This window comes from Cherax quadricarinatus, chromosome 86, assembly GCF_038502225.1.
Source record: "Cherax quadricarinatus isolate ZL_2023a chromosome 86, ASM3850222v1, whole genome shotgun sequence".
Taxonomy (NCBI): Eukaryota; Metazoa; Arthropoda; class Malacostraca; order Decapoda; family Parastacidae; genus Cherax; species Cherax quadricarinatus.
Window position 1 is genome coordinate 11,806,773 of NC_091377.1, and position 21,584 is coordinate 11,828,356.

The 21,584-nt window shown below is 37.0% G+C and overlaps 1 protein-coding gene across 3 annotated transcripts in view; it reads right to left on the bottom strand.

Moving 5' to 3' along the window:
• The window catches only part of VhaSFD (V-type proton ATPase subunit VhaSFD), a 111,373-nt gene that overhangs the window by 48,565 nt on the left and 41,224 nt on the right, over positions 1-21,584 (bottom strand). For all 3 annotated transcript variants that reach the window (XM_070103642.1, XM_070103643.1, XM_070103641.1), the window contains 6 exons: positions 19,954-20,172; positions 17,421-17,528; positions 15,200-15,300; positions 10,349-10,502; positions 5,032-5,141; positions 2,542-2,769 (listed from right to left, as the gene is read on the bottom strand). In XM_070103642.1, coding sequence (XP_069959743.1) covers positions 2,542-2,769; positions 5,032-5,141; positions 10,349-10,502; positions 15,200-15,300; positions 17,421-17,528; positions 19,954-20,172 — 920 coding nt within the window. The remainder of the gene's footprint in view (positions 1-2,541; positions 2,770-5,031; positions 5,142-10,348; positions 10,503-15,199; positions 15,301-17,420; positions 17,529-19,953; positions 20,173-21,584) is intronic.

Sequence of the window (21,584 nt, forward strand, 5' to 3'; positions counted from 1 at the left end):
CCTACATACTCTAACCTGAGCCTCACTACCCTTGTAAAAACTCTTCACTGCTTTCAGTAACCTACCTCCTTGTCATGCCCTTATTGTTATCCTTTCTTTAATATTACATTGCGGTCATTTCCTTTAATAGCTAAATTGAAAATGAACGTCCTTGTATTATTAAGGCTTATTCTTATTAACGATTATTATTATTATTTATGTAACATGGCCATTGATAAGTTAAATTGAAGGTAGAGCAACATGCCTTCCACTCTGTGTACCGGTGTATGGTTAAGCTGTGGTGTTTGATGGTTATACCCCCCCCCCTTTTGGTCAACTACTCTAATGAGCGTTGGTGAGTCACGTCACGTGACCCACCTGACCTGTATGCTCAAGGTTGAGGGACGAGCAGTGAGAAAGTAGCAGCCAACGAGAACACTCCTGCTCGTCTCTGGTAACTGGCTAAGGTTGATTATCCAGCCTGGACTTATTCTGTTGTATTCTGACTGCTTCCTAATGGGAAATAAGACCTTATACACTAAAGTAACCTCTGTATATATATGTTATGTCTAGGATCTCATCCTAACCATGTGTTATAAAAGCCTTATATATATATTTCGGACAAAATAGAGCAAACAAGCATTCTTAACTTATATACGATAATTCGTATAGTATTATTATTGGCTTTATGTTGTATTATAAATATACTTCATTAAAATAAGATTTCCAGATGATTACTATTATTACCCCAACCTCTCTGACCAATGCTGTTATGCTCTAACCAGAAGGAAACTATCTGAGTGGTAATAAACCCTTGGATTGCAACATTCCTATACTATACACCTGCAACATCTGCCACATTGCCCCCCCCCCTATCCACCCTGTCATCTGCCTTTTCTAATCCATAAATGCCACAAAAACCTCTTTACCCTTATCTAAATACTGTTTACCTATATTATTATTATTATTATTATTATTTACACATCAGCTGTCTCCCACCAAGGCAGGGTGGCCTGAAATAGAAAAAACTTTCATCATTCACTCCATCACTGTCTTGTCAGGGGCAACAAGAAGAAGGCTGGAGGCAATGGAGATGTCATGTCTGAGGGCAATGTGTGGTGTGAATATAATGCAGAGAATTCGTAATTTGGAAATTAGGAGGAGGTGCGGGATTACCAAAACTATATTATCCAGAGGGCTGAGGAGGGGTTGTTGAGGTGGTTCAGACATGTAGAGAGGCTGGAACAAAATAGAACGACTTTGAGTGTATAAATCTGTAGTGGAGGGAAAGCGGGGCACGGGTCAGCCTAGGAAAGGTTGGAGGGAGGGGGTAAAGGAGGTTTTGTGTGCGAGGGGCTTGGACTTCCAGCAAGCATACATGAGCCTGTTTGATAGAAGCGAATGGAGACAAATGGTTTTTAGAACTTGATGTGCTGTTGGAGTGGGCAAGGTAACATATATAATGGGATTCAGGGAAACCGGGAAGCTGGACTTGAGTCCTGGAGATGGGAAGTACAGTGTCTGCACTCTGAAGGAGGGGTGTTAATGTTGGAGTTTTATAACTGTAGTGTAAGTGCACTTCTGGCAAGACAGTGATGGAGTGAATGATGTTGCAAGTTTTTCTTTTTCGGGCCACTCTTCCTTGGTGGGAGATGGCTGATGTGTTAATAATAATAAAAAAAACTTATCCTTCAACATTACTGCTACTCTTTCCTTAGCTCTAACTATTAGAAATCCCTGACCTACACCCATTTATTTCTCCCCACTGAAACTCTCCTACCTCCTTCAGCTTTGTTTCACTTAGAGGCAGGACATCCAGCTTGTTTTCATTCATAACTTCCACAATCATCTCTTTCTTATCATTCACACTACAACCACGCACATTCAAACATCCCACTTCGACGATTTTCTTCTTTTTCTTTTTAGTAGGCTATACAGGAAAAGGGGTTACTAGCCCATTGCTCCCGGCATTTTAGTTGACTTTTACAACAAACATGGATTACAGAGGAAAAATTCTTATTCCACTTCCCCATGGATGTGAAAGAAAAAGTAATAAAAACAAGAATTAAGATGAGTGTGAATACATAAACATGAACATGCATGTGTAGTGTGACCTAAGTGTAAGTAGAAGTTGCAAGACATACCTGAAATCTTGCATGTTTAGGAGTCAGTAAAAAGACACCATCAATCCTACCATCATTTAAGACAAATACAGGCTTCTGTTTTACACTCACTTGGCAGTACTGTAGTACCTCCCTGGATGGTTGTTGTCTACCAACCTACTACCTGAATATATACTAAATAATAACAATCATCACTGAATAAATAAACAAATAATTATTGTAACTAACTAAACACCAGTGCTGAAAAATAAATAAATAAATACAAGTTACAGACTTCCTGCCTTCAAGTTGGGTAATTATCTTAAATTTCATCTCTAAAGTAATTGCTTTTGCATCATTATAAAGTCAAAATATAATAAGTCAAGGAGAACCTGCATACAGTCAATAATTTTTCTAATAACATTAGGCAAATACTGTGTTTGTTACAATTCTTACTAACCTTTTGCCTCGTGAATAGTGTCTGGTGTATTCACCAATGTCATGACAAGCCACTGATAACACTAACGTGTCCTTGCTTGTCTCCAAAAGATGAATGAGAATTTTCAAAAGCTCGTAATTTTTCTCGTTCAGACGTCCAGCATTCTCCCGCCAGAACTTCTCACTCTTGTGTACTGGAGACCACTCCATGCGACCTGACTTCACCTCAGAGCAGTATTCCTCAAACGAACTGCAAGAAAACTGTGTTTATATAGTATTGTCTTTCAAAAAAGAAATTAATTAATGATAAATGACAACTATTTCTTACAAGGAAAGCCCACAGCTATCCAAAGTATTTCAGGCATACTAAATTTAGGACTAACCCTTCAACAGTAAAATAAAATATGTAGATGAATGGTTCAGAGAACCGACATGTTGATAAATTAGACACATGTGCAACTCTTGGGTATCTTTATTGAGGAAACGTTTCGCCACACAGTGGCTTCATCAGTCCATACATAGGAGAAACTTGAAGAACAGGAGGAGAATGAGGTAATCAGTCCCTCAACCTTGAGTCGATGTGTTCAGTCCATCAATCTTGATTGATGGACTGAACTGGAGTGCTCTAGTGTCCTCATTAGAATGAATTGGACGGCCTATTTTGGTGTCATCAGCAAATTTGCTTATGTCGCTATTTATTCCCTCATCTATGTCATTTATGTAAATTGTGAACAACAACGGGCCCAACACTGACCCCTGAGGAGCACCGCTTGTGACGTGCCCCCATTCTGATTTCTTCCCATTTATGCAAACACTCTGCTGTCTATTTGTCAGCCATGCCTCTACCCAGGAAAAAATTTCTCCTCCTATTCCGTGTGCCTTAAGTTTCCTCAATAGCCTCTGGTGTGGAACTCTATCGAAAGCCTTACTGAAGTCCATATACACAATATCATATTCATTACCATGATCTACCTCCTCAAACACCTTAGTGAAAAAAGTTAACAAATTCGTAAGACAGGAACGCCCCTTTGTAAAACCGTGTTGAAATTCATTAATCAATCTGTGCCTGTCAAGATGGCTATGAATTGCTTCGGCAATTATTGATTCCATAAATTTTCCCACTATGGAGGTAAGACTTATTGGTCTATAGTTCGAAGCCAAGGACCTGTCACCTGCCTTGTAAATAGGTATTACATTTGCCATTTTCCACTTATCAGGCACTATGCCAGTTTGTAGTGATATGTTAAAAAGATTAGCCGAAGGTATGCTAAGTTCCTCTTTACATTCCTTTAACACCCTTGCAAACAGTTCATCAGGGCCTGGGGATTTGTTAGGTTTTAGTTTCTCTATTTGTCTGAGGACCATGTCACTAGTTACCGCAATCGTACATAGTTTATCATCATCCTGTTCTACATAATCTATTATTTCAGGAATATCGCTAGTATTTTCCTGGGTGAAAACTGAGAGGAAGTAGGTATTTAGAATTTCACACATATCCTTATCACTGTCAGTGATCTGACCAGAGTTACTCTTAAGTGGGCCAATCTTGTCCCTAATCTTACTTCTGTATACCTGAAAGAATCCTTTAGGGTTAATCTTTGAATCCCTTGTGACCTTAGCCTCATAATCCCTTTTTGCTTTTCTTATTCCTTTCTTTATTTCTCTCTTTAATTGAATATATTGATTTCTTAACTGCCCATCCCCTCTTTTGATATGCCTATATATGCCTCTCTTTTGACCAATGAGATGTTTTAATCTATTGTTCATCCATTTGGGATCATTTTTGTTAGATCTAATTTCCCTACTCGGAACAAAAGTTGTCTGGGCAGCTAGAACTATGCTCTGAAAAACGTCATATTGGCAACCACGATCACCTAGCTGACCCATAGTCAGGACATCCTAATTTAGCCCACCCAGGTAATTTTTCAGTCCCATGATGTCAGCCAAGCGAAAATCTGGAACAGAGATTTGATTGCAGTTATCTGGGTAATTCCATGATATATTAAAACTAAGTAATTTGTAATCACTTTCCCCAAGCTCATCATTAACCTCAAGATTATTAATTAGTGAATCTTTGTTGGCAAGAACCAAATCAAGCAGATGGTTTCCTCTAGTTGGTTCTGTCACAACCTGTTCTAAAAAGCAATCCTGAACCGTATCAAGAAAGTCACTAGATTCAAGATTTCCTGTTTCATTCAAGATTTACCTGTTTCATTCCCATGTATCCATACCTCACCTATGGAATGTGTGCTTAGGTTTCTATTTTAGCTACCCACCTCAAACAAATTATTACACAACAAATGGTAGCCTGGTCACGGACTGGGCCCCAAGGGCATTGACCCCCAGAACACCCTCCAGGTATACTCCCATGTATCAGAACAATCACAAACTCAAATTTTAGGCAACACATTATGGCCTTATTCAAATTCCTTGACTTGCAATATTAATGCATTAAATGAAGAGCACATTTTTAACATGTTTAAACTATAGAGCTAAGAACTGATCATATTACCTGAGATCCTGAATAGAATTCTGCAGTTTTTCATTTAGAAATTCTATATCAGCAGTTATGTCCTCATCTTCAAATTTTCTTTGGGCTAAAATCTCCAGCTGTTTCAGAACCTGGTAATATAAAGTACATTCTATATAACATTTGGTAATAAAGCATATCTATAATCAGACATTAACATTAATAAATTATTATCATCATCTTTCAACAAACCAGCAATATCCCACCAAGACAGAGTGGCCCAAAAAGAAAAACAAAAGTTTCTCTTTTTAACTTTAGTAATGTATACAGGAGAAGCGGTTACTAGCCCCTTGCTCCCGGCATTTTAGTCGTCTCTCATGACAAGCATGGAACATTAATAAATATGAAATAGAAAAAAAGGAAAAGGTAAGTTCTTAAGTAATGCTTATTTCCAGGATATGGAGCAGAATAGGATGACTAACAGGGTGAATAACTCTGAGATGGAAAGAAGAAAGGGTAGGGGTCTTCTCAGAAAGGGGGTCAAGGAAATTTTGAGTGCTAAAGGATTGAACATCTAACAGGCTTGTGTGAGCATGTTAGATCAAGTGAGTGTAGACTAGTGGTTTTTATGCCCTGATGTGCCACTGTAGTGTGCACGAAGTAACATTTATGAAGGGATTCAGGAAAAACTTATTTACCCCTATCTCACCTATGGAATCTGTGCATGGGGCTCAGCAACAAAAAAACATCTCAGACCATTAATTACCCAACAAAAGGATGCAGTCAGAATGATAACAAATTCCTACTACAGGCAGCACACTCCACCAATATTCAAAACTCTAAACCTACTCACCATACAAAACATCCATACATATTATTGTACCTACTACATACATAGAACATTTAGCTCAGATATAAACCCTCCCCTCAAATGTATCCTTACCAACCTCAACAGAACACATGACCATAACACAAGGCACAGATCACTCTTTGATATTCCTTGTGTCCATCTCACACTATGCAAAAGCTCAATGCACATAAAAGGCCCAAAAATCTGGAATTCATTACCTGTGAATATAAAAGAAACACTGTCTGTTTATAAATTCAAGACTCTTCTTAAAAATCACTTGCTCACCCACAACTAAATAAATAATGAATAATTGTATCTCATAAATGTTTAACCTGTGACCCAATCAAACTTTGTTATTTTTAATTACATTACCTAACAGAATACTCCATCCTACTGAATGCTCAGCAACACAATAAATGACCATATGACCTGTCTTTGAAATACTCATTTGTGCTTAATTGTTAACTGTTTACAACAATGTTTACCACTGAATATATCATTGCTTAGTTAATCTTAAGTTAATTTTAAGCCTGCCCATAATGCTCTGCATACAAGGGGCTTTGGCATGTTACACTTAACCACTGTATTTCCTTGTACTTCTATGTATCATGTTCAAATTAATAAATAAATAAATAAAAAAACAGTTAGCCAGACTTGAGTCCCAGAGTCCTAAATTACTGGGAACACTCAAAGTCCCTCAATCTGTACATCTTGGAATGTAAGCAAGGTACATTACAATCTACACCTGGAAAATTCAAAGTAAGAGGCCTGGTAGATGATGTACAATACACTCAATGAATAGCAGAGGTGCAATGAGTATGCTAAGGAAAAACTCAATAAGCATGAAGAGACCAAGACTTTTCAATATCCTCTCTTTATACATAAAGGAGATTACCAACAGACCCCTTGGTTGTCTTCAAGAAAAAACTAGACAAGTGTCTTGAGTCAGTCCTTGATTACCTGGTATTTTTGCTGGACATCAAGCAGCTAGCACCAAAGCCAGGTAGACTCCAAATGGAAAATGCAGTGTCTGTGCTCTAAAGGAGGGTGCAGGTGCTGTACTTGAAGGGTCATCTAAAGTGTAATAACACACTTCTAAGACAGTGACTGAATGAATGACGGTGAATGTGTTTCCTTCTTTTTTTTTAACCATTCTGCCTCTATGGCAGATGGCCAGTGTTCAAAAATGAAGTTCATATAAAAAAAAAAGTTGAAATAAGGTCTGGTATCAGAATGTTACATTTACCCTATTTCTGTCATACCAGAAAACAATTAGAGATGGCCTCAGGAAAACAAATTAAGTAATATCAGTCACTAGAGGTACAGTTAACAAACAAATGGACTGACAAACTGCTTTCAAAGGAATTCATAAAAAAGGAAAAAAATCTAATGCGCTGTATCTTCTGTATCAATATAAATTGCTGCAAATGGGCATCCTGCTGGAGATGTAAAAGATGGCTAATGTAATTCTTATCTTCAAATCATGAGATAAAGCCATACTATCAAATCAACCAATAAGTCTGACCTCAGTAGTAGAGAAATTATTAGAATTGATAATAGCTGAAAGAATAAGCCACCTTGATGAGTATAATTTAACGAAGGAGTCTCACAACAGTTTCACAAAGGGGCTTTTCTTACTTAACTAATTTTATGACCTCCTTCAGCAGAGCATTTAAGGCAGTGGACCATAATAAAGAAGATATTATTTACTTGGATTTCAGTAAGACTTTTGGTAAGAGTCCCACACAAAAAACTGTTTCAGAAAGCAGCAGCACACAGTATGAGAAAAAAAAAATCAATTGAGACTGAGTAATAGAAAGCAGAGTTTGCAAACACAAAGTGAAATCACAATGAGGACAGCTACAAGTGGCATTCCATAGCAATCAATTTCAGGCCCATTGTTATCCATAATCTACATTACTGACCGTGATGACGAGAAAACAAAAAGCAACATTAGTAAACTTTCTGATAACATAAAAATAGGATGAATAACATTTGGAAGGTACTGTTGAACTTCAGGAAAAATTGGACAAGTTATTGACGTGGTCCAAAAAGCAGCATGTGCAGTTTATTGTGAAAATGAAACTAACCTGTATACACCTACCATCTGACTTACGACCTGCTCGACTTACAACCACTCGACTTACGACCGTGTTTTTTATGCCAAATTTCTGGGAAATAAACAACTATTTGTGTTGCATACAGTGTTAATCCTAAACCTTACAGTATAAAATACAGTGCTAACAACATAAAAAGTAAAGTAAAACATGAAATACCAAAATAAAACAATAAAATAAAGTCATTACAAAAATGTTTGGTTGATATTCAGTAGTAAAGTTCGACTTATGACCATTTCGACTTACGACCGGTTTCTCGGAACCAAACTCGGTCGTAAGTCGGATGGTAGGTGTACTTATAAACTAAGTAATGTAGAGCTTGAACATACAGAATGTGAAAATGAATTGTAAGTCATGGTAGGTAGAAATCTGAAACCAAGACAGTAGTGCCTAAATATATTACAGAATGAATAGAAATGTATTCAAGAACATACAGAGAAGATGACAAAATTAATCCACTGTAAAAGAATTATACATACAAAGATAGACAGAGAACTAAACCTACAGTCTTGAAAGACAGAATGAGGGGCAATATGACCAAAGTATGTAACAAAATATGTATGAAAAACAATAGATTTAGGTTAGATAAATTCAGGGTGTGTAAAGGTAGAAAGATTAAAGTGAACATCGATAAGAGTAAAGTGATGAGGGTATCAAACAATTTAGATAAAGAAAAATTGGATATCACACTGGAGGGACAGAGTATGGAAGCGAATGTGTTCAGATATTTGGGAGTTGACTTGTCAACAGATGAGTTTATGAAGGATGAGATTAACGATAGAACTGATTAAGGAAAAAAGGTGACTGGTGCACTGAGGTATCTGTGGAGACAAAAAGACGTTATTCATGGAGGCAAAGAAGGGAATGTATGAGAGTATAGTGGTACCAACACTTTTATATGGGTGTGAAACATGGGTTGTAAATGCTACAGGAATGAGGAGGCTGGAGGCAGTGGAGATGTCATGTATAAGGACAATGTGTGGTGAAAATATTATGCATAATTCACAGTATGGAAGTCAGGAGGTGTGGAGTTACTTAAAGTATTATTCAGAGAGCTGAAGAGGGGGTTGTTAAAGTGGTTTGGTCATTTAGAGAGAATGGAACAAAGTAAAATGACTTGGAGACTGTATAAATCTGTAGGGAAAGGAAGATGGGGTAGGGGTTGTCCTAAGAAAGATCGGAGGGAGGGAGTAAGGGAGGTTTTGTGGGGAAAGGGCTTAGACTTCCAGCAAGCATGCGTGGGTATGTTAGATAGGAGCGAATGGAGATGAATGGTTTTTGAGACCTGATGAGCTGTTGGAGAGTGAACAGGGTAATATTTTGTATTGGTAGTTTGGAGTGACAGCTAAACTGTTGTATGTGAGCACCTCTGCAAAGATAATGATTATGTATGAATGATGGTGAAAGTGTTGAATGATGGTAAGTGTTGAATGATGATGAAAGTTCGTTCTTTCTTTTTGGGTCACCCTGCCTCGGTGGGAAATGGCCGGTGTAAAAAAAAAAAAAAAAAAAAAAAAAAAAAAAAAAAAAAAAAAATTTAAAAGAATACAGGAAAGTAGGGTTTAATAATCCGCAATTAGTCATGGAAGCTAATAAATTGGGGAGCCATAAAAAAGTACAAGTGAGAAGGGTTGAGTCTGAGAAGAAACTACCTAGAATGAGTCAACAGAGCTATCGCAGTTTTACATTTACATTTAAAGTTTTACATTTACATTTAAACCATTACAGTTTTACATTTTTCACATAACATTAAAACATAAGAAAGAACACTGCTGGTCCATACAAGGCAGATCCTTCTCAAACTCAAACTCACTAACAAAGATATCTGCCTAATTCATTTTCAGTGCTACTTGAGGAACAAGCCTTGATAACCCTACTCACCCAAGTGTACATCCCACCCTAATCCAACCTCCTCTCACTCATACACCTACATTTTTTTCTTCAACAAACCAGCCATATCCCACCCGTGGTATGGTCTGCTTGCAACTGTCATTACGATTTCATGAGTCATATCCCACTGAGGCAGGGTGACCTTAAAAAGGAAAAACACGAGTTTCTCTTTTTAAATTTAGTAATTTATACAAAAGGGGTTACTAGCCCCTTGCTCTCGGCATTTTAGTCGCCTCTTATGACACGTATGGCTTACAGAGGAAGAATTCTGTTCCACTTCCCCATGGAGATGCATCTATTCATATGTCTAAATTCTTTTATTGTAAATAATGTACGTACTAATGTTGCATGACATTCTTAGATGATTTCAAAAATATTAATTTCAATCTGTTCCAGTCCTAGAAATACAAATATGTTACAATTCATTATTATATACTTATTTCCTCTAGAAACCAAACACATCTTAATCTACAGCTTCTAGGAAGCACCGATAAAGTCTCACCTTACACTGAACCATCTGAATGCAATTCTCTCGAGCAATAGAAGGGTCCTCAGGCTTCTCAATGAGGTTCCTGAAGACTGCTAATACAATGCGAGTAACTTTCTCTTTAATGCTCTCACTTAAGATGTCTGCTAGTGTGGGGATTACACTGTACCTAAGAAGAAAAATATGCTCAAGTTAGGCAACTAAATTTTACGCAGACACAAAAAAAAAAAAAAAAAAAAAAAAAAAAAAGGAAATACAGTGGACCCCAGGTTCTTGTAATTAATCCATTCCAGAGAGAGTGACTAAACCCGAATCTTACGAATTCCAAATTAATTTTCCCCATAAGAAATAATGGAAATCCAATTAATCCATTTCAGACACCCACAAGTATTAAAAAAAATGTTTTCTACAAGAAATATATAATAAACTACACAGAAAACAATGATACATGAAGAATAAAGCAATAATAACATCACACTTACCTTTATTGCAGACATGGTGATGTAAGGAAGATGGGAGGAGGGGAGAAGATAGAAGAGTTTACAACTGTTTGAAAGGGAAATCCCCTTCCATAAAGACTTCAAGTACCAAGTCTTTATCCTTGGTTACTTCCCTTTTTTTTTTTTTTAATGCCACTAGGACCAGCTTGAGAGTTACTGGACCCCTGTTGCTCAAAAAAGTGTTCCAGAGAGGTCTGTTTCTGGTGTATGTTAGGAACTGTGTTGGGAAACAGGACAAGATAGTCCTTCAATATGACACTAATATCAGCTCTGTCACTTTTTTTTTTTTTTAACAAGTCAACCATCTCCCACCAAGGCAGAGTAACCCAAAAAGAAAGAATATCCCCAAAAAGAAAATACTTTAATCATCATTCAACACTTTCACCTCACTCATTCATAATCACTGTTTTTGCAGAGGCGCCCAGATACAACAGTTTAGAAGCATATATAAAGATATATAACATATCCCTCCAAACTGCCAATATCCCAAACTCCTCCTTTAAAGTGCAGGCATTGTACTTCTCATTTCCAGTACTCAAGTCCAGCTATATAAAAATAACCAGTTCCCCTGAATCCCTTCACTAAATATTATCCTGCTCACACTCCAAACAGCTTGTCAGGTCCCAAATACCATTAGACTCCATTCACTCCTATCTAACACGCTCACACAAGCTTGCTGGAAGTCCAAGCTCCTTGCCCACAAAACCTCCTTTACCCCCTCCCTCCAACCTTTTCGAGGACGACACCTACCCTGCCTTGCTTCCCCTACATATTTATACACTCTCCATGTCATTCTACTTTGATCCATTCTCTCTAAATGACCAAACCACCTCAGCAACCCCTCTTCAGCCCTCTGACTAATACTCTTATTAACTCCACACCTTCTCCTAATTTCCACACTCCGAATTTTCTGCATAATATTTACACCACACATTGTCCTTAGACAGGACATCTCCATTGCCTCCAACCGCCTCCTTGCTGCAGCATTTACAACCCAAGCTTCACATGTAAGCGTGTTGGTACCATTATACTTTCATACATTCCCTTCTTTCCCTCCATAGATAACGTTATTTGTCTCCACGAATACCTCAATGTACCACTCGCCTTTTTTCCTTCATCAATTCTATGGTTAACCTCATCCTTCATAAATCCATCCGCTGACACGTCAACTCCCAAATATCTGAAAACATTCACTTCTTCCATACTCCCTCTCTCCAATGTGATATTAAATTTTTCTTTACCTAAATCATTTGAAACCACTAATCACTTCACTCTTAGCTATGTTCACTTTCAACTTTCTACCTTCACACACCCTCCCAAACTTGTCTGCTAACCTTTGAAACTTTTCTTTAGAATCTCCCATAAGCACAGTATCATCAGCAAAAAGTAACTGTGTCAAATCCCTTTTTCTATTTGATTCACCATAATTTAATCCCACCCCTCTCCCCAACATCCTAGCATTTACTTATTTTACAATACCATCTATAAATATATTAAACAACAATGGTGACATTACACATCCCTGCCTAAGACCTACTTTTACAGGGAAGTAATCTCCCTCTCTTCTACACACCCAAACCTGTGCCACACTATCCTCATAAAAACTCTTTATAGCATTTATTCCATATACTTGCAGCATCTGCCACATTGCTCTCCTATCTACTCTATCATATGCCTTTTCTAAATTCATAAATGCAATGAAATCTTCCCTACCTTTATCTAAATACTGTTCACATATATGCTTCAATGTAAACACTTAATCTACACATCCCCTACCTACACTAAAGCCTCCTTGCTCAACTGCAATCCTACTCTCTGTCTTACCTCTAATTCTTTCAATAATAATCCTACCATACACTTTACCTGGTATACTCAGTAAACTTGTTCCCCTATAATTTTTACAATCTCTTTTGTCTCCCTTCCCTTTATATAAAGGAATTATACATGCTCTCTGCCAATCCCTAAGTACCTTCCCCTCTTTCATACAGTTATTAAACAAAAATACCAACCACTCCAACACTATATCCCCTCCTGCTTTTAACATTTCTGTCAAGATCCTGTCAGTTTCAGCTGCTTTACCCCCTTTCATTCTACGTAATGCATCATGCACCTCCCTCACACTCTCATCCTGCTCTTCTTCACTCCTAAAAGATGTTATACCTCCCTGTCCAGTGCATAAAATTACTGCCTCCCTTTCTTCATCGACATTTAAAAGTTCCTCAAAATATTCCCGCCATCTACCCAATATCTCCTGCTCCCCATCTACTAACTCCCCTACTCTGTTTTTAACTGACAAATCCATTCGTTCTCTAGGCTTTCTTAACTTGTTTATCTCACTCCAAAATTTTTTCTTATTTTAATCAAAATTTCTGAAGAGTGCCTCTCCCACTACCATCTGCTCTCCTTTTGAACTCTCTCACCACTCTCTTCACCATTCTCTTACTCTCCATATACTCTGCTCTTCTTATAACACTTCTGCTTTGTAAAAACCTCTCATAAGCTACCTTTTTCTCTTTTATCACACCCTTTACTTCATCATTCCACCAATCACTCCTCTTTCCTCCTGCACCCACCCTCCTATAGCCACAAATTTCTGCCCCACATTCTAATACTGCAATTTTAAAACTATTCCAAGCCTCTTCAACCCCACCCCCACTACTCATACTTGCACTATCCCATCTTTCAGCTAGTGCTTATATCTTACCCTAACTTCCTCCTCCCTTAGTTTATACACTTTCACCTCTCTCTTACTTGTTGTTGCCATTTTCCTCTTGTCCCATCTACCTCTTACTGTAACTGTAGCTACAACTAAATAATGATCCGATATATCAGTTGCCCCTCTATAAACATGTACATCCTGGAGCCTACCCATCAACCTTTTATCCACCAATACATAATCTAACAAACTACTTTCATTATGTGCTATATCATACCTTGTATATTTATTTATCCTCTTTTTCATAAAATATGTATTATTTAATACCAAACCTCTTTCTACACATAGCTCAATTAAAGGTCCCCCATTTTCATTTACCCCTGGCACCCCATATTTACCTACTACTCCCTCCACAACATTTTTACCCACTTCAGCATTGAAATCCCCAACCACAAGTACTCTCACACTTGGTTCAAAACTCCCCATGCACTCGCTCAACATTTCCCAAAATCTCTCTCTCTCCTCTACACTTCTCTCTTCTCCAGGTGCATAAATGCTTACTATAACCCAATTTTCACATCCAACCCTTATTTTACTCGGCATAATCCTTGAATTAATACATTTATATTCCAGTAAGCGTGCGTGAGCGTGTTAGATAGGAGTGAATGGAGACGAATAGTATTTGGGACCTGACGAGCTGTTGGAGTGTGAGCAGGGTAATATTTAGTCAAGGGATTCAGGGAAACCAGTTATTTTTATACAGCCAGACTTGAGTCCTGGAAATGGGAAGTACAATGCCTGCACTTCAAAGGAGGGGTTTGGGATTTTGGCAGTTTGGAGGGATATGTTTTGTATCTTTATTACGTATAAGCTTCTAAACTGTTGTATTCTGAGCACCTCTACAATAACAGTGATTATGTGTGAGTGAGGTGAAAGTGTTGAATGATGATGAAAGTATTTTCTTTTTCGGAATTTTCTTTCTTTTTGGATCACCCTGCCTCAGTGGGAGACGGCCGACTTGCTAAGAAAAAAGAAAAAATTCAGATGAGTGTGTATACATAAACTTACTTTCTTTCAACAAAACCAGTCGTATCCCACCAAGGCAGGGGGGCCCAAAAAGAAAATCTAAAGTTTCTCTATTTAAATTTAGTAATTTGTACAGAAGGGGTTACCAGCCCCTTGCTCCTGGCATTTTAGTCGCCTCTTACAACACGCATGGCTTACGGAGGAAGAATTCTGTTTCACTTCCCCATGGAGGTAAGAGGAAATAAACAAGAACAAGAGCTAGAAAGAAAATAGCAGAAAACCCAGAGGGGTGTGTAAATATATGCTTGTACATGTATGTGTAGCTTGACCCAAGTGTAAGTAGTAGTAGTAAGACGTACCTGAAATCTTGCATGTTTATGAGACAAAAAAAAAAAAACACCAGCAATCCTACCATCATGTAAAACAATTACAGGCTTTCGTTTTACACTCACTTGGCAGGACGGCAGTACCTCCCTGGGCGGTTGCTGTCTACCAACGTACTACATGTATGCTGCAGAAAAGAAATAATTTTTTTATTATTATTACTATTACTATTAAGAAGGCAGTGTTCACCCACAGACTGAAAGATTCAAACATTTTACTAGTGTAACTTCTGTTACTCATGTTATGAGTACATATCTCTAGCTGTCTTTGTATAGTTCCAGACACAAAGGTGAAGCTTACTTATTCATTTTCTCAGCAATGGCATTGTTGAATGTCAAAACCCAAAGGCAGAAAGTCAGCTGATACTGAATCTGGAAGTTGAGTTTGCCCGTGCTCAGCACCTGTTGGTTTGAAATTCAGGTTACTAGAAAAGCTCAACACTTCTTTATTTCACTACATTATATTTCAATTTGACTATCTGTATACACAAGGAATAAATGAAAACAAAAGATGGTAGCACAGTGACACTTACATAAATAACCCGTACATAAGAAAATGAAATTTATGACAATGTTTCAGTTCAAGTAGGACCATAAACTAGTCAAATGTGGTCATATATTTCATTCTCAGATGTGCAGGTTACTTGTGTATCATTCCAGTCACGGCATTGTGCCTTTTTATTCTTTATGGTGACTCTTTTCATTATTATTAGTCATGGGTAGTGCTTAACCCTTTGGGCTATACCTTGTCTTGTAAATGGTAGACAATCATGTTTGCTCCACACATGAGAAGGATAGCTCAATTTTTAATAGTTGATGATGTGGGAATATCAGTGATGACTCACAATCAGCAACTGGAAACTTTATTAAGATGACACTCCACCTGTGCAGCAGGCTTTATCAAGTCTTACTGACTTAAAGCCTGTTTTGTAGGCAAAAATGTCATCTGTATAAAGTTTTCAATTGCTGCTAGTGTCTTTATCAACTAGAGCTCCAATATGTTGGATCAAGAGTCCTTCACCAACATCAAGACACCCCAATTCAAAAGAAACAGGGATAATGATATGCTATGAGATACTATGGACCTAGGATACCACATGCGAACATTGTCCACATAGGTTTTAACAATTCAGAGAAGAATGTAAATGAAGATGAAGATGATATTCAATGCTCACAAAAAATAAAATGAAAATCAAATCAGAATTATATGAATAAATGTATCAAATTTTCTTCTGTAACCAATAATGAGGATGTGCAACATCTTGCCAAATTAAGAGTGGTCAATGGATCTGTCCTTGGATCAATAAAAATTGGAAATAAGAGAAAATGGATAAATCTGTGGTGAGAACTTCAAATATACAAACCAGCTAGAGCTCTATAATTAAGATTTAGTACTAAAAAGTTAAACACACATTTTACTGTTATTAACCCTTAAACTGTCCAAACGTAGATCTACGTTGACGTGCGGAGTGCTCCGAACGTAAATCTACGTCCGATTTTATATGCTTTCAAATGGAGAAAATCAAGGTAGGAGCGCTACGCACGTCAACGTAGATCTATGCTTTGGGCAGTTTAAGGGTTAAACTGCAAATGTATATTTAACAGTTTGTTATCAAAAGTTAATTTCTTATGGACATAATGTATATAGTATTTTTAATGTAAAAACTGTAAGGTAATTAATAAGCAAAATAACACAGCACATAGAAATCCTTCAGATTAATGTTACTGTCATCCAAGGTTATTATTTTATTTATTTATTTATTAGGCAACAACTTGGCTAATAAAAGAAAAATATTTTTTTATTTATCTTGTCATAATTTTTAATCAAATGCATTTATAATTTGCTCACACACCGACACATCAGATCATAAAAACAAACTTGCCTCCATTCCTATGTAACGCGCTCCCACGTATCTATTGAATGTCATACACAAAACCACCTTTATCCCATTCCTCAAATGTTTCCATGGATGACTCATTACCCTCTTTTCCCTCCACCCCAGAATTATACTCTCTCCTGTGCATCCTATTTTACTCCATCCTCTCTAATTGTTCAAACCACATCAACAACCCCTCTTCAGCCCTCTGAGTAATGACCTTGGTAACCGAACACCACTTGGGTACCACTATTCTCAGGTATACATGTATAAAAACTAAAGTAATAAAAGTAAATGTAACTGCAATACTGTACATACAATTAATTTAGGAAAAGGGGACACAAAATATATTAAGGCATATTTTATTTGGACAAACTTTACTACTATAACTTTTAACATTGCAACACACACTACTACCTTAAAAGTAGAAACCTGACGAACCATTTCCTCTTCTACTTTTTGGAAATACACTTATTCCAGCTTAGATACACTCTCCTTTTCTTGCAACTTAAGCAAATTATGCTGCATTATAATCCAATTAATTAGCATTATAGATTTTATGGAAATGTTTGATGCTGCCTGCATCCAAAGGAATTGAGTTTATATATGCTACTAGATAAAAGAAATTCAGGTGCAGAATCTAACCTGTACGATAGTAACCACACCATCTAGCTGGTAGAAAATGGTGCGATACTCCTCCACTCTCAGCATCATCTGCAGACACCGCCCCACTGACTGCATGTACTCATTATTCTGTGAATATTATACTTACTTTAATTCTTATACTCAATCTAAATGCAATGTTAAGTTAATACACCATATGATGGAATATCACAATATGATGGAGGCCACAATGAGGTTCACTCCAATCCAAAATGTGATTAAGAAAAATACAGCTAGTTACAGCCCTTGGTTCAAAAGACTGTGGTACAACACTAGAAGAGAATGCAAGAAGCAGCATGCACTATAACCACAAGGAATTACAAAACAGATTACACACTGAAGCCAGGACACTAAAAGCCCAGCTCTGTAATTTTTTTTTTTAAACACACTGGTCATCTCCCACTAAAGTATAAGTGATCCAAACAAACACATCACAATACAAGTTACTGTACCCATCAAACAGCAACAATTCCATCCATTAAATTTGTTTTCTGCTTACTCTATGGAACAATTCTCCATGTTAAACTACCTGTACTTTAATTTCATTTCATAAAATTTATTATCAAATTTATCACCTACTATTGTGACCAATTCTCTCTTCATATTACTTAAATCGTAATCACTAAGAAAGCAAAACCTATTCAGAAACATTTTTCACATTCCATAATCAATATCTATGATTCGATCCACGTTATCAGCTGTAACACCAAATTTAGACGAGAGGAAATATTTCCACTGTTTGTACTGAAGGAAATGCTGGATTCTCAACAGGCAAAGTATCCAGTGGGAAGAGTGGTACCCCTTCCAGAGAAGGGGTACCATTACTGCTAGGCAAAAATCACTCAATCCCTACCAGAGCATAAAGGTTACTAAAAATTGAGGGGGGGAGGAGGAGTCAACTATGCAGTAAGGCAACTTAAAATTTTTTTTTTTTTCAACAAGTTGGCCGTCTCCCACCGAGGCAGGGTGACCCAAAAAAGAAAGAAAATCCCCAAAAAGAAAATACTTTCATCATCATTCAACACTTTCACCACACTCACACATTATCACTGTTTTTGCAGAGGTGCTCAGAATACAACAGTTTAGAAGCATACGTATACGTATAAAGATACACAACATATTCCTCCAAACTGCCAATATCCCAAACCCCTCCTTTAAAGTGCAGGCATTGTACTTCCCATTTCCAGGACTCAAGTCCGACCATATGAAAATAAATGGTTTCCCTGAATCCCTTCACTAAATATTACCCTGCTCACACTCCAACAGATCGTCAGGTCCCAAGTACCATTCGTCTCCATTCACTCCTATCTAACACGCTCATGCACGCTTGCTGGAAGTCTTAAAAGTATTAGAATAAATTCCTTTAACCCTTTCAATGTCCAGACCCCCCTATCCAAAACTTGTCCACACTGTCCAAGAATTTAAAAAAAAAAAAATATTTTTTCGTATGAAATGGTAGAGAATTGTTTTCTGAAGATAATAAAATAAAAAGTAAGAAATTTGATGGAAAATTCACAAAATTAAGCTTTTGCGAATTTTACTGTCAGTGATATTTATGCATCGGTGATTATGCCCACTCTGAATCCTAATTTAGACCAATTACATTGTTCCAGTCGACCAAATTCTTAGCTATTTCACTACTGTGTCTTCCATTTTATTGACTGAGCACAAGAAATCTCCCAATCAACTATTTCAGCTACCCAGTAAAGTGATCAGAAATTGGTAATTTGGCCAATTTCACACAAATTTCCAAATATTGCAATTTCAAAATGCAATGCAGGCATTCCTGGCACTAAAATAACATTTTCTGTTCATTAGTTACGTTCCTGGGCTTTACACATGAATTCCATTTTGATTTTCTTTATTCACACAACAAATTTTTATTCACACACAAAAATAGAGGATTTACTGTTATGCAACACTGTATTAATTGTATAAATAATATCAGCACATTCATGAACATGTATTATATTGACTAGTTAGATGTGTATTGGATCGGTGATGTGATTTGTTTACTCTTGAATATCGGCAAAAATCGAACATTTCTGAGCTCAATTTCAAACTACTTTAAATCCTGAAAACAATCAAAATAATCTCTATTTCTGTAATATTTCTTCCATTCTATAAAATGAGATCAAGAAACTGAGAATATAACCATAAAAACCATATGAAAATACACTGCCTAATCTGTTTTAAACCAAAAACAGTTGCAGTTTTTTTTCTCATTATGCACTACATGATGCAGGATTTTTTTATATAGTGCACACTTACCACATGGACCCATTTTCTCATATCTAGGCCTAAATTTACTACTCACAGCTTATCTGAGTGAGATGAACTCATGGCGTAGTACTACAGCACAGCATGGACAGTGATCTCTTAGCCGTCATCCTACAGCACAGCCAATTATTATTATTATAATCAAAAAGAAGTGCTAAGCCACAAGGACTATACAGCAGCACAGCCAATGAAAGAGTTAAATACAACCAAAAATAACACTGGAGAACAAACTTACAGGTGTGCGAAGCTGATCCTTTAACCAGGTCAGGTAGAAAGTGAGGTCTGAACCATCCATTGGCTCACGGGACCAACAGGCCAACTTGGCAATGATGCGAGCAGTCATATTGATAATGAACGTATCCGGTCGGGTCAGCAAATTGAGGAAAGGGCTCCACATGCTTTCACGGTTTTTTCGTGCACACTCTTTAAAAATTTCTACACGGGATTTTTCTTCCTGAAATTAAATGAAATAGAACATCTTACAATTAGAAAAGAACATAAAAATAAATCTGCAGTAATAAACATTCTGTCCAGTAATATTCCTCATTCAAAATACTGTATGCAAGGTGTGACTAAATTTATAAAAAAAATCATAAATCAAACACACCACTGCTATTTAAGAACAAAATTTAATACGATTTTTTTCATATACATGACATGCCAATGTCATTGAACAGGTGTCCCTCATTTTGGGTGTTAACCCTTTGAGGGTCGACAGGCCCTCTCCGAGATTCGTTCTCAGGGTCGGCCAAATTTAAAAAAAAAAAAAAATTCTTATGAAAAGATAGAGAATCTTTTCCCGATCATAATGACACCAAAAATATGAAATTTGATGGAAAACTTACAGAATTATGCTCTCGCGAAGTTAGCCGTCTCGGCGATGTTTATGGATCGGCGATTTTGCCCACTTTGAGCCCAATTTTCGGCCAGTTCCACTGTACTAGTTGACAAAAAACATGAATATTTCGCTAGAACTGCATTTTTTCTATTGATTGAGTGCAAGAAACCACCCATTTACTAATTTCAACTATCAAGTACAGTGGTCAGAATTTAGCAATTTTGCCAATTTCACACAAATTTCAAAAGATGCCAATTTCCGAATAGGGTCCTGAACAAACAAGAAATACATTCCTGGCACTAAAATGACATTTCCTCAGTTCATTAGTCACGTCTCAAGGCCCCACTTACATTCTTTTGCTTTCCACTTTGAATTTTTATTCTCACAAAAAATAGAAGATTTACTGTTATGCAGACTACTGCATTAGTGTAAAAAATGGTATGAATCATATTGGCGCACTTGCAATGGAATATTAGACTCACCAGTTGACGTGTATTGGACGCTTGGCATGATTTGTTTACTTTTGAACTTTGGTAAAAATCGAACATTTCTGCTACTTTGAGCTCAATTTCAAGGTACTTTTCATTGTAAAACCAGTCAAAAGCATCTCAATTTCTATGATATGCCTTCCATTCTATAAAATGAGACCAAGAAAACTAGAATACAACAATAAATACCATACGAAAATACACTGCAAAGTCGCTGTTTTATTTAAAAAAAAGTCAAATTTTTTTTTTCTCATGCACTGTGTGCTGCAGGATTTTTTTTATACCATGCACACTGACCACATAGACCCATTCTTTCATATGGAGGCCTACCAGCTTTCTCCCACTAGATTTGAGGGCGCTAGAATTTAGGTGTACTAGAACGTCAAAAACCCTGGGTCGTAAGCCGTACTAGAACGTCCGAAACCCTCAAAGGGTTAAGAGGTATTCCTGGCCCATGATAATAAAGTGAATTCAATAACATATACAACATAGAGATTTGTCTGGAGACAGCAAATTCTACATTCTCTGACTAACATTTAC